The sequence below is a fragment of the Pungitius pungitius genome, chromosome 2 (assembly GCF_949316345.1).
Source record: "Pungitius pungitius chromosome 2, fPunPun2.1, whole genome shotgun sequence".
NCBI lineage: Eukaryota > Metazoa > Chordata > Actinopteri > Perciformes > Gasterosteidae > Pungitius > Pungitius pungitius.
Genome location: NC_084901.1, coordinates 13,923,845 through 13,937,481, shown reverse-complemented (window position 1 = coordinate 13,937,481; position 13,637 = coordinate 13,923,845). Strand labels below are relative to the sequence as shown.

Sequence of the window (13,637 nt, the reverse complement as noted above, 5' to 3'; positions counted from 1 at the left end):
GAAATCCAATCATCGACTTTCGCGCCAATCCTTACTAGTCGGGAGGAAGTGTGTTGAGTCACGTGACCCTCAGACGCCTGCAACTTTCGCGCCACCGCAAGAGCCCGCCTCTCCCTGTTGAAAGAAGCGATCCTATTGGATGCATGAGACGTCAGGCTGCCGCGCCACTTCTTGCACCGCTAAGAACCGCGAGCTGCAGCTGCATGAACACTAGTCTCTGGCACTGCGAAGCGTTTAAACCGATACTTTAAACGGTATTTCTGGCATCCTCGTGGCTTCTTAGTAGTCGGTGGTCGTTATTTCACCTGAGGTTCAACGTCTGCAGCCATGGCTCGTAAGGATTATGCGGCGGAGAAAGGTAATGGGTTAGCGTAACGGCATGGCAGCAACAGGTCGGCCTAACTTTAATTTGAACTAAGCACGAGCTCTACAATTCTCGTTGGAAACTTGTTGCTGATTTAACGTTATATCACGTGGTGTGCTGGGTATAACCTCTGCTGATCTAAACGCACTCAATTAACGTTAGTTTATTTAGTGCAGTAACTAAGTATCCCGTCACTCCTTGTTACAGATGTGGACTCACTTAACAATACTTTATTTAGACCACAGCCCGACAGTTGTGCGTGTTGGTGCGCACCCATAGCGTGTTAATGTACACGCTGCCGTTCAGTCGGCAGCGCTGTATTCCAACGCTTTTGTAAGCTTTTACCGGTTTGTGACGTCACGCAGTGACCCGGATGGAGACGTTTAAACAAAGGAGCAGGCGGGACGGTGGAGGCGCGTGACTCACAATAACCTAGAGACGCGTTGATGAAGACGGGCTGAGTGCCCCAGTAACGTGATTACTGACATACGGACCACCGGCGAACAACTTCGGAGAAGCTCGTAAAATTAGACACTTTAACTCCCTTTGTCGTTCGGTTAACCCGCGGTTTCCCTCGCGGAAACTTCAACAATACAAGTTGTTCTGTCAAGATGAACATTATTGGTCAAATGAGTAGATGCGACCAACTATTTCCCCTTTTACAGACAAACAAAATAAAGGTTTTGTTGCACATCACCTTAAATCCAGATGCTCCTCCGGCGTCACTGGCTGACGTCACGTTAGCTTGCTAGCCGCTTAGCTAGCTCTCTGAAGTGTTTCGCCAGTAGCCCAAACGTTAATATTAAACTACGTAAACGTCGTTATCTGGCGAATGGCCTGTCAAAGGTCGTGTCGAGCGAGCCGTTTCGTGGTGTTTTTAACTGTTAAATAAATCCCTACTTGTTCTACATTACACAAATACACGTTCAACATTAAAGCTCACAAAGCCTAACATTTGAAAGCTATGACAGAATATTTAAAGTGTCTGTTAGAAATAAACCAGACGTAACCAAACGCCAGCTTTCAAACTCCGGTTAATTATCATTTTTGCTATCGCATTTTTATGTTAACAACGTGCAGTTTATTTAAAACCCAACAATTAAGCGACTTCCCTATCCGTTAATTCCGTTAAGTGTGAAGTGACGTTTTACTTTGAAATGCACCAACTGTCAAGCGTTTATTATTTAACTCGAACAATGGCGAATGTTTATGATAGCGGGCCATGTGTGTTGAACACCACTCTGCTAACGTTAGAAGATGGCTGGCCGCGGTTTGAAAACAACAGCCAGGACTATTTACCGAGCGCAGGCGGAAGGGTCGCGGAGGGATACCAGAGTGACGAGGCACCAAAGCCATGTGCTGCTTTGTTTACAATAACATCGTCGGACTCAGAAATATTAAACCCGAGCTGCAGATTTTCCGCCGAAGCGTCAAAGTAAGTGGAGGCGTTTAATCCCCGCGCGGGCGGGATCCTTTTCATAGTTGCGGGGATTTAGTTCCGTTGGTAGTTGTGGCTCTTTCGGGAAGTGAGGTGTTTTCTCAAAGGGAAAAAAATGGACACTGAAGTGAGCGCGGGTGTTTTTTTTAACGTTACAGCCTCACCCTGAGAGATGTGCTGCTGGCACCGGGCACTCTACTCTAAACCCGTGGTAGTCGGCGGTACTCCTCTGGTTTTGGTCGTAATGACTCATCGAGATTACAGGAGGCCATGTTGCTCAACAAAGGGGGTCGTCGCAGGACAACACATTAGCTCCCACTTCTTAGGCCCCATGCCGACTGTTGATGTTGTTCCTGCAGCACCTTTAATGTCTAGACAAAAGATAACCTCACTAGGCAGTTATTTCTGTCTGTGAACATGAAGTTTAAATTATTTCCACCATGTGGATGGTCTTTCTGATGTGAAATAATACAAAATGTTTTGTTTTTGCAGAGAAATGCAAAAGGTTCCTGCAGGAGTTTTACTCAGAGGACGACAACGGGAAGAAGGTGTTCAAATATGGAGCTCAACTTGTAAGTGTACCAAACCCTGAATGTGTATCTTCAAATTGTTTTTCTCAATGTTCTTCACTTAAGGGTGAAACAGACAAGATCACAATTAAGTTAAGGGGAGATGGCTGTGATGAGTCAATAAATTAAAAACAAATCAACTGTTTTACTTTATTTACCTCTTTGTCCTCTTGAACAGTTTTTTTCCTCTGCTAAACTACATTTTGAAACCACAGGATTTCTGGGCTGTTTTTGGAGGGTCCATTGTTGTTCAGACATGGTGTAAGAAAGTGGCTCCTTATTACTCATTCTGTGCCTGCAGGTGGCCTTGGCCCACAGGGAGCAGGTGTCCATTTTTGTGGATCTGGATGATGTGGCCGAAGAAGACCCGGAGCTGGTGGAGAGCATCTGTGAGAACGCCAAGCGCTACACGGGCCTGTTCGCAGACGCCATCCACGAGCTGCTGCCAGAGTACAAAGAAAGAGACGTGCGTGTGAATGCATGTTGACCCTGCATTTTAATCCAAGTTTATTTATCTAAATGGAAATGCAAAACAGTTTTTTTCTCTATCCAGATTGTTGCCAAGGATTCTTTGGACGTGTACATTGAGCACAGGCTGATGATGGAGCAGAGAGGTCGTGACCCTGCAGACACCCGAGACGCTCGTAACCAATACCCAGCTGAACTCATGAGGAGATTGTAAGTTTGATTTTTATGAGCGGATTCTGATTGTTTAGGACTGCGTGGCGTACTCATTGTAGTTCTTTCTCCTAGTGAGCTGTACTTCAAACCTCCCACCACAGCGAAACCCAAAGTAGTGCGAGACGTACGAGCGGAAAGCATCGGAAATCTGGTGAATGTTCGCGGCATCGTGACCCGCGCCACCGAGGTCAAGCCGATGATGGCGGTCGCCACGTACACGTGTGACCAGTGTGGTGCTGAAACCTACCAGCCGGTAAGATTGGCTCGAGTTCTGGGACCGGTGGACTGTGTCTACGACGCTACGTGCGTTTAGCAGGTGTCCCTCACTACGTGTTTACTTCTGTCCTTCAGATCCAGTCTCCCACCTTCATGCCCCTCGTCATGTGTCCCAGCCAGGAGTGTGTCACCAACAAATCTGGAGGTCGACTCTACCTGCAGACCAGAGGCTCAAAGTTTGTCAAGTTCCAAGAGCTGCGCATCCAAGAGCACGTGAGTAGCTCTACGATAAAATGCTCCCACACGGCTCCCTGGGCCGGTGGTTTCTGATGAGTTTTTGTCTGCTGTCCAACAGAGTGACCAGGTGCCCGTTGGAAACATTCCACGCAGCATGTCCATTTATGCTCGCGGAGAAAACACGCGTCTCGCCCAGCCAGGGGACCACGTGGCCATCACTGGGGTCTTCCTCCCGCTCCTGCGCACAGGCTTCAAGCAGGCCACCCAGGTGTGTGTGTGTGTGTGGTGAGAGCTTTTTGGAAGTATTGTGTGGAAATATTTAAAATGATTAGTTTTTGGTCGTTTCAGGGTCTTCTGTCAGAAACGTACCTGGAGGCTCATAACATCACACTCATGAACAAGTCGGAGGATGATGAGCTCGGCAATGATGATCTAACGGAGGAAGAGCTTCGCGGCATTACAGGTGTGTTTGTGTGTGAGATGACTGGATGACCAAAACCTGATGATGGTCGTTTTCTTGCTCTTATCAGCCTCTTACTGCGTTCTGTGTTGCAGAGGAAGGGTTTTATGAGAAGTTGGCTGGCTCGATAGCACCAGAGATCTATGGCCATGAGGATGTAAAGAAGGCTCTGCTCCTGCTGCTGGTTGGGGGGGTGCAGCAAGCACCCAAAGGCATGAAGATCAGAGGTGACCACCGGCTCCAGCAGCTTTTCAATCTTTCCTTAAACGGTCCAATCAGGGCCTTTTTACCACAGACGCAAGTTGTCCCTTTCCTTCACAATGAGTTCCTTCTGTTAATACATGAATGTTATATAATCTGTTCAGATCACCAAGCTACGTGTAACACTGCAACTTTCTCAAAGATGATTTTGTGTCTCTGAAGGCAACATAAACATCTGCCTGATGGGGGACCCCGGAGTGGCCAAGTCCCAGCTGCTGTCCTACATCGACCGCCTGGCTCCTCGGAGTGAGTGGCCCAGTTTGCTGTCTGGTTTAATATTTTATCCATTAAGGTCCACATGGTGAAATATTAACTAGGTGTGACTTCCCAGACCATGGAGGATTGTTGTTTGTTTTGGACACTTCAGTTCCTACTTTGAGGTTTTAATCATTATTGTTTCCACTTGGCAACGTGACACCGGTAGCTGAGCGTTGAAAGACAGCGTTTCACCCCTCCCCCCCTTTCCCCCTCCGCAGGTCAGTACACAACGGGCCGCGGCTCATCTGGCGTCGGCCTGACTGCAGCGGTGATGCGTGACTCGGTGACCGGAGAAATGACTCTGGAAGGCGGCGCCCTAGTGCTCGCCGACCAGGGCGTCTGTTGCATTGATGAGTTTGACAAGATGGCCGACGCCGACCGCACGGCCATCCACGAGGTGATGGAGCAGCAGACCATCTCCATCGCTAAGGTACCTGGAACGGCTCGGGTGGATTCCTTCGGAGAAAAGTTCACGTCAAACCGCCGACTCACGTCTCTGACTCTTTCCCCCAGGCTGGCATCATGACCTCCCTCAACGCCCGCTGCTCCATTCTCGCCGCGGCCAACCCCGCCTACGGCCGCTACAACCCCCGCAAGACCATCGAGCAGAACATCCAGCTGCCGGCGGCCCTGCTGTCCCGCTTCGACCTGCTGTGGCTGATCCAGGACAAGCCGGACGCCGACTCCGACCTGCGTCTGGCGCAGCACATCACCTACGTCCACCAGCACTGCCGCCAGCCCCCCACCCACTTCACCCCCATCGACATGAAGCTGATGAGGTGGGGATCTGCCCTCTGTGGAGAAATGTGTGTCCAACCTACCGACTCTGTGCCACGTGTCTAAAATCTGCGGGATGTGACCCCCCCCCCCACAGGCGTTACATCGCCGTGTGTAAGAAGCGGCAGCCGGTGGTGCCAGAGTCGCTGGCTGATTACATCACCGCTGCTTATGTGGAGATGAGGAAGGAGGCCCGAGTCAGCAAAGACACCACCTTCACCTCCGCTCGCACCCTCCTGTCCATCCTGCGCCTGTCCACTGCGCTGGTGAGCAACCGATCGCAGGTCCTCAATCATCATCTTGGTAAACGTTGGATGTCTTGTAGGGTTGTGCGTCCACTGTGTGATAAAGTGCTTACAGTGCAGGTAGTGATGCTAACCTGGACTACTGCAGTGTGAGCGCTTCCTTCACACGCTGGGCAAAGGCTCATCGCTCCTCCCGACTCCTCAGGATGACATTCAATGATCTTTGAAGTGTTCTTGGTTCCCTGCATTGTGCTCTGTGCTCAGCTGCCGGCCTCCGGCTGTCAAAAGTGCTGTTTGTGCAGGTAGCTTTCATCCACCTACTGCAAAACCAGCACTTCAGGCAGACGGGTGGGCAACGTGCTGCTCGGGGGACGTTCCCCAGAGGGCCCCTCGTAGCCCGGAGGGGACCCAGGATGCCTGCGTGGGCTCGTCTGTCCCTGACCAGCTTTGCGGGGTGGGCAGTCAGCCTGCGTGTAACGAGCAGCTGTGCAAACCCATGCAAAACTGACCGTGGCCAGAACCGTCGTCATGGAGACACGCCGGCCGTCCGTTTGGTTCATTTCGACAAGCTGGTGTTGAGAGGCGGAGACTTGGGCAATTGCCGGCCTTCCCAGAGGGCATTGCACTTGTCTCGGTCTGACAGTGCCGGCACAGCGCAGCCTTTGTGATCCCAACTACCTGACGTCCTCCTGAAGTTCTTCCATGAGCCGCGTTTCCTCGACCTCTTGATCCACAGTTTCCCCGCTACAGGCTCGCCTTCGCATGATGGAGACGGTGGAGAAGGAAGACGTCAACGAGGCCATGAGAATGATGGAGATGTCCAAGGATTCGCTACAAGCCGACAAGTCCAGCGCCACGAGGTCAGTGTCAGCGAGAGAATGCCAATGACCTCTCCTGTGTGTCTTGTCCCGGAGGAAGTCGTAAATGTCTCTTTACGGGTCTCTCCTAACCCAGGCGTCAGGAGGGAGCTGCTGCTCGATGTTTGGGGAGGGGGGGGGAAATAGCCACGAGGACAACAGCTTTTAACTTTTTACTAATGACGCTTCTTGAGGCTTCGTTTCGTCACCCTGAAGAACAAAGCTTCGAGGTCGTGTGCAAACAGGAATGTGATTGGCGGCTGTCAGAGCGCGTCAAACTTTCAGTTCTGACTTTCTTCGGGCTCCATTTTTAAGATTTTATGACCCTGTCCTCACAAAGTCGAGTGACCCACTCTCTACCCTTCCCTCCCCAGGACTCAGCGCCCGGCCGACGTCATCTTCTCTCTGGTGCGCGAGCTTTCCACGGAGGGCGCGGCGGGCCGCGGGGGGGGCGGCGGCGTGGTCCGCATGGCGGAGGCGGAGCAGCGCTGCATCTCTCGGGGCTTCACGCCCGCCCAGTTCCAGGAGGCGCTGGAGGAGTACGAGGAGCTCAACGTGTGGCAGGTGAACCAGGCCCGCACCCGCATCACCTTCGTCTGAAGAGGGCGGGGCCTCTTCATTGGGGGGGCGGGGCATGTTTCCTCCTCATGCAACCAAAGTCGAGCAGAACCTGACATTTCTTAAGCTTGACTATAAACGCTTCCTGTTGTGTAAATATGTGCGTCCCGTTTGTTTCTGTACATTTATGCTGTATTGTTGTAATAAACTCATGGTTGAATACTAATTGACTCGTGTCTGCTCTCATTACCAATGTAACGCTGTCAAATATGACTGCAGAGTCGTTATTCCTATTAAATCTTCCAGAATTAATCATTTACAAGGAATTCCTGTAAAGGACATTTAAGTTCACACGTCTACGGCTCAAAGGCCTCTGTTCAGTGTACTGCAGTTTAGGCTCTGATTTAATCTGAACTATAATCACTACTTATGTTCATGTGATTCATTTTCTACCATCAGCATAGTGTGACGTGTACCTTCTATATACATAAAATGCCTTTCTACACACTTCAAAGCAGCGGATCAGCTCTTAAACAGAAGCAGGTGTTACAGCCTCTCAGGTCCTCCTCTTTGCTTTTTACTGTTCTGTTTTCTGGCAGTTATTTTGTGAGGAGGCAGCATTCTGCCCCCCCGCCCCCCTCCCAGCAGGTGAGGCTTTCCTTCCACACATGTTTCCATTTGAAGTTTGTTCTTTTATGGGTTTGCAGCTCAAACTGCAGTTTTTTTTATTCTAATTGGCACCAAAGGCCACGTATTAAACAAAGAGGTGTAGGCCTGTTTTAGGTGGAGGCCCATTGGCCTGGTGGTGGTGGGGGCGGTGGGGCTCATGCTCAGAGGTCTGTATTTAACGCGCTGTGCTGTGTTGGTGCAGTGAAGACGCGTCCTGAGGCCGGTGAGTCAAACTCTGAGAGCTCCACTAACTGCATGAAACTGAGTTCAGTATTTGTACTTTCGTACCTGTCTAATACACATTTCACTTAGTATTTGTACTTTAGTACCTAATACACAGATTAGTGTTTTATACATTTTGTGTGTTTTTGAAGGGCAGGACTTCGTCATGATTGCGTCATTGTGGTCGTCGGCGGCCCTTTGCTGCCTCGTGTTGCTACCAGGTACGTTCTAGTTCTTTATCGTACAACTACTTCAAACAAAGATCTGTTCAAAGCCAGAAGACGTCCACTCAGCGCTTGTTCTCCTGCAGGCCTGATGGAGACCAAGTCGGTTCCAACCAGCGTCCAGCAGGAAGGTGGGTGCAGACATGAACACAGCTCATTGCATCTCTTGTGACGTGTCTGAGCTCCATCTCTCCGGTGAGCAGAGCGGGTTGCCGTCGGCGACGTTGGAATCGGCTCAGATGAAGCGAACGGCTTCCTGAGTCACTCCAGGCCGAAGCGCAACGTGGAGCCGAGGTGGTACCGAGGAAACCCGGACTTCCAGTCGTACTACCGCTACTACAGCAGCATTGGGCACACCGAGGGGGTGGGTGCACCGGAACCGGACCTTGACCTCTACTGTCATGACCTTCTGAAGAGGCCTTGCATGTTTCACGTGTTTCTGCTTCCTCTCAGATCTACGAGATCGACAAGCTGCGGATGCTCTACCAGCAGATGAGGTACCTGGAGCACACGCTGGGCCCTGACGCCGCCTACTACCAGAACAAGCTGGGGGCGTGCGACCCAGCCACCGACAAGAAGTGCAAGGTTGCTCCCCCCCCTCCAATGAAGGGGGTCCCAAAGCCCACGGAGCCCCCAGCAACCCCCCCTCCCCCTCCAGCCATGTCCCAGGCCGACGTCCTGTACCTGTGCAACAGGAAGGACCCGCTCTGTAAGCCCCACATCGTGTACCTGCCCAGCGGCTCCGTGCCGGTGCTCTGCGACCCCCGCCACCACCCCCACTGCACCCCGCAGAAGGCCCCGGCCCCCGTCGCAGCGGCCCAGCCTCCCCCCCCTCCGCCAATGAAGTCCGCCCCACCTCCCCCTCCCCCCCCAGCTCCACCAGTCCTCATCAAGAAGTCTCTCCCGGCCCCCGTCCGCTTCGTCAAGGGCATGGAGTACGACTGTGACCCCTACTGGGACCCCGATTGTCTGGTCGAACACCCGCCCAGACCCATGAAGGGGGCGATCGTGGCCCCCCCGCCCCCACCTGTGGAGGAGAAGAAAGAGCAGCCAGCTCCCATCAAGACCAAGGGCAGCGTGTACCCGTACTACTACCCCATGCCCTACAACCCCATGGACGACCTGTACGACCCCGTCCGCTTCCAGTACCCACAACCCCCTGCTGCAGACGAGCCGGCCGAGTCCGGCCACAGCCAGTGACCCCCCCCCCCCAGGGGGGGACGGACTCGTTGTTTGTTTACGCCCATCAATTGATGACTGTTAATGATTTCATGTAACTGTCAGTCATCGGTTTCTGGCTGAAACAATAAAGACACTAAAAGTCTGTTGAATGAGCTTCTGGTCTGTTTTCACTTTGTTTTACGAGGTGCAGGACGACAGGAAGGAAACGAGCAGGTAGAGGCAGACCAGTAAAGGTGTGTGTGGGGGCGGGGGGGGGTCTGCTTCCACTCTGCATTTAATAAGCTGACTACTGTAGGACCCCCACCAGCCGGTCTGTGATCAAACAGCAGGAACACAAGTTCAAAAGACAACAATAAACCTGGCAGCATGCCAACACGCACACACACGCACACACGCCTCCAGTCTGACAAGCAGTGATGTTCCACCTGCTTGTACAACACACGGTAATACTATGATCATACTTGATCTGACGTGCGTTCAAATCGATTCTTTTAAGAAATTAAATAAACTAGTTATAAATATGGATAATATAAAAGCTAAAGGCAAGTATAGCTCAGCAGTTTATTAGTTCGAAATCTAGTTATTTAGGAATTTTCGCTTTTTGTTCATGAAAAACTGTCATTTTATGGACTGTTCTGTCTTTCTTGAAATACGTCTCATATTTTGACATTTTTGCCACATGCTTCCTTATGACAGAAATATTTTTTTCTACATTTAGTTCTGACGTATAGGAAGTATAATAAAGTGCAGCATTGTACGTCATAACAACATCACAGTATAGCATGTTTTTTTACAAAGAAATATTTTACAAAACATGGACAATGACATTTTCATGCAATGTTATAAGCTGAGCAAGAAGAGTACAAGTCCAATGAAAAAAAAAGGCGGGTTATTTATTACAGACAGCGACATGAAGCAATGAGACAAGTGGGGGTAAAATATTCTAACGTTCATGTATGTGGATCCTTTTCTGTGCACAACAGTTCAGCATGTTCGTACATCTCTTACAGATTTGTGTAATTAGGTGCTTTTCATTACACTTGTGGTTGTAAACAGTAAACTTGTTTGAGAAGCTACTGCAGAATTTGTCTTAACGAACCAAAAGCACAAACAGTTCCAAGAAGAAGCGACGGCCTCAGAAGAAGAGTCCTCTCATCCTGCGGCCGATCCCCTGCCGGTCGTACAGGACGTTGAACTTGTTGATGAACTGGTTCATGCTGTTGCAGGTCTTGGTGATGGTGCCCAAGTAGGTCATGAGGCCCACGTCGTTGCATTGCTGCAGGGGAACAGAAAGAGCTTTAAAAGGAATCACGACTTCAGAGTGGCTGCGGTATTTAAACGATCACATGGGAGGGAAGGTGCCGTCCGGCTCACACAAAGCACATGTGTGCACATGCATGCACTGCATTTAGATTCTTTAAAGCTATTTGACCTGATCTCGGAGTCCTGCACACATTGATCATCACTTCAAACCTTTGTACTTCTCACAGAGCACGAGGACACAAACTGTCCACTAAAAAAAACTGGGATTGTGTACAATATGTTTACTAAATAGTCCTCCTAGTCAAAGTAGGTGCTTTGGGACAACAGACAGACCCGTGAGCTTAAGCCCTGGAACCTTCTAGGACAATGTGGGCCTCATCCATAGGGATGCGTCAGGTGTGTAAGCTACACAAAGCTTCCTTACATCGTAGAAGTCTGTTTTGAATTTGATGGTACTGAGGACCGGCAGTCTGTGGCACAGCGCGTTGGCTTCCCGCAAGATCTCGTGGTTGAACGGCACCTCTCCTGCGGGACAGAAAGAACCCGGTTTATGGACCGATGAGAGGAGGTGAACCTTGTAATCATGGAGGCGTGTCGAGGGGCCTCCTTCAATGGTGCAAAAGCGACGAATGGAAACTTTTCGCGTGAGAACACCTGTTCCCACTACTTATGTTTCACATTTCTGGCCTCAAAGCCTCAATTAAAACACGCCGTCGGCCTCTTACCCGACTCCACGGCCTTGACGTACTCCAGAATGATCCTCACGCGGCTGTGCAGCATCTTGATTGCGCTGTGCTGAGCGATCAGGTGTTCAGCCACTGCCCGGGGAGACGCACAGAAAAACATCTGCTCTCACTGTGTTATCATCACAACGTTGTCTTTAAGAATAAATAAAAGACCTTTTTCACAGCCCCCCGTTTCACCCTCAGAGGTGAGAGGTGGCGTCTCACCTGTTGAGTTCTCTCCGGTGCCCGTGGCGGTCATTCGAGCCACGTGGTCGACGCCGATTCTCTCCGCTTCCTCCGTGGCCAGCGTGTACGTCAGCTCGGCAAACAGCATGGTGGCCTGAGCAGATAAAACACTGTAAAGACAACGCGGACACGTCGGTCTCCCCGCTGCAATGAAAGGAGACGTAGATGAAGACGTCAAACAGAGAGATTACCTCGCCGTTGATGATGTCAATCACCGATTCATAAACACTAACAGGAAGCTGGAGGACAAAAGGACACATTATTTAAAGCTGCGTCTGAGTACACAGCTGTGGGGTTTAGTGGGGAATGCAGAGGAACTCACGTCTGTGTGCTTGGTCATTGGATTGAGCTTGAGGAACAGAGGGCTCTCGATAATTTCACACACCTGGCAGAGAAGAGAAGGAGGAAGTAAGACATCCAAAATAACCTTTAATTTTATTAACAGCAACCAAATACTAGATCAACTAATTAGATATTAATGGCATTGCGTGTTGTTTGTGTAAGTTGTTATTTGATTTCTCATATTAAAAGTCAGAGCTTTTGTTGTATCAGTCGATGGGAAAACAGTGAGGCAGCATCTGCTGCTCCATCTGCTCTTTACTGTCACGTGACCCCTTCAACTTGTGCCTACCTGCTTGTGGATGTGGATGTCTGATGCATCCGGGGGGCCGCCGGTGGTGTACCAGCCCAAGAACTCCATCTCTTTAAAGACCTGTTTAACTGAGAGACCAGAGGACACATGGAACGTTTGGATTCGATATAGATAATGAACAATGCTTCATCAATAACGCTATCAATTGGTTCCTTAGTGATGCAATCGGTCACTAATGCGTCTTTAAAAGAAGGTTTCACAGACGTCACGTCAGACCCAATATTGCTTTATTGTGGCTCTCATCAAACCACGGACATTGCTCCTCCTTGGTGTAGTAGTACTCCTTGTCAATGTGCACCCGGTCGTCTACGGTGTGAGACAGCAGCTCGAAGGAGTTCATCACCTCGATGTTTCTTCCCTCTTGCTTCCCGATCATGGCGCCAATCACTGATTGAATATAAAGAAACACAATGCTGAATCATGACCCGGTTCATGTCGCCCTGTGGCAGCGGTGCCCCCCCCGTACGCACCCTGCATGGGGCGGCCCTCCTGTGAGCGGATGCGTATCCAGTGGTCGGATATGTTGAGGATGACCAGCGGGTGTAAGGCCACGGAGACGCTGCCGGTGAGGCCCGCTGCCATGACGCTGGGGCTGGCTGCAGGGACACAGAGACTCAATGAGACCGGCGCCATCGGGTCAGTGATCGAACCGCCGGGCCCAGGACCTCGTCCAGAAGGACGTTGATCCGGTTAGTTGGGAAAACATTATTCATCAGAACACATGTAACAGAAATGTAATGAAAATAACAGATAACATTTCCAATATATCCTCAGGTATAACAGCACATTATTATCATTAAGTCAATGAATGAGATGAGGAATATAACAAGTTTACAAAGAGGGACAACATGAAGAGAAAAGGATCCTTTATTCATAATAATACACCGCTCTTTCATTTATTATACCATTTATAACATTCTTTTGCATTGTTTATTTTTAACACATTTTGCTCATTCAGGTTTTATCTGTGGATGCGCATTAACACATTAACACGTTGTGATTCTTTCATACACATTATCAAGGATTGACACAACAAAAGGACGTGTGCAATGCGACATTTGAATAAAGACTAATATCGATCAGATGGTTGTCATAACTAATCAATGCTTTTCTTAAACTTGCGTCGTGTTCCTTGATGCTAACACTAGACGCAAAGCCATGTCGAACATGACATAAGTGAAGAATTAGTTGACAGCTTCACGGAGGACCCGCGTTCGTTACGTTAACCCGCTGCCCACCTGCCGCCTTCAACACCTGCGACTCACCGCTGACACGCCCACCGCACGAGGACGCGACGCGTGCGACCGCCCGCGCCCACATGCATGTTAATATCAGACAGAAATGATGAGAAAAGGGAGAAACACTAACCGGCCCCGTCCACTTCCATTCCGCCACCATTGCTGGTCGCCATCTTGTCCGGTAAGCCGCGCACGCGCAGTGAGGTGTTCCCCTTACGAACGTTAGGTGGCAATGTAGCTTCGAGAGTTTATTTTAGAATACGCTTTACCACACAATTATTGTCCTAAATCTGAC

At 50.1% G+C, this 13,637-nt stretch overlaps 3 protein-coding genes across 4 annotated transcripts; 2 read left to right on the top strand and 1 right to left on the bottom strand.

The window, feature by feature from the left end:
* Positions 1-142: 142 nt before the first annotated feature.
* mcm7 (minichromosome maintenance complex component 7) lies at positions 143-7,141 on the top strand. Of its 2 annotated transcripts, none has more exons than XM_037462472.2 (15): positions 143-358; positions 2,295-2,374; positions 2,673-2,837; positions 2,925-3,049; positions 3,125-3,305; positions 3,404-3,541; positions 3,624-3,773; positions 3,854-3,968; positions 4,061-4,192; positions 4,389-4,472; positions 4,703-4,914; positions 4,998-5,263; positions 5,359-5,527; positions 6,257-6,366; positions 6,738-7,141. In XM_037462472.2, exons 1-15 carry the CDS (start codon positions 328-330, stop codon positions 6,961-6,963), a joined length of 2,184 nt encoding a protein of 727 aa, XP_037318369.2. In that variant the 5' UTR covers positions 143-327; the 3' UTR covers positions 6,964-7,141. The 2 variants fall into 2 exon arrangements, with proteins under 2 accessions (XP_037318369.2, XP_037318370.2); XM_037462473.2 differs by lacking the exon at positions 143-358 and adding an exon at positions 1,669-1,799.
* An 829-nt stretch (positions 7,142-7,970) lies between these two features.
* LOC119210251 (uncharacterized) lies at positions 7,971-9,236 on the top strand. Its single transcript, XM_037460055.2, has 4 exons — positions 7,971-8,033; positions 8,123-8,167; positions 8,240-8,400; positions 8,490-9,236. Exons 1-4 carry the CDS (start codon positions 7,979-7,981, stop codon positions 9,234-9,236), a joined length of 1,008 nt encoding a protein of 335 aa, XP_037315952.2. The 5' UTR covers positions 7,971-7,978.
* Positions 9,237-10,090: 854 nt separating this feature from the next.
* Positions 10,091-13,607, bottom strand: cops6 (COP9 signalosome subunit 6). Its single transcript, XM_037461208.2, has 10 exons — positions 13,473-13,607; positions 12,575-12,700; positions 12,360-12,491; positions 12,084-12,172; positions 11,775-11,837; positions 11,644-11,691; positions 11,432-11,546; positions 11,207-11,299; positions 10,906-11,006; positions 10,091-10,494 (listed from the first exon to the last, which is right to left on the bottom strand). Exons 1-10 carry the CDS (start codon positions 13,513-13,515, stop codon positions 10,354-10,356), a joined length of 951 nt encoding a protein of 316 aa, XP_037317105.1. The 5' UTR covers positions 13,516-13,607; the 3' UTR covers positions 10,091-10,353.
* Positions 13,608-13,637: the final 30 nt, after the last annotated feature.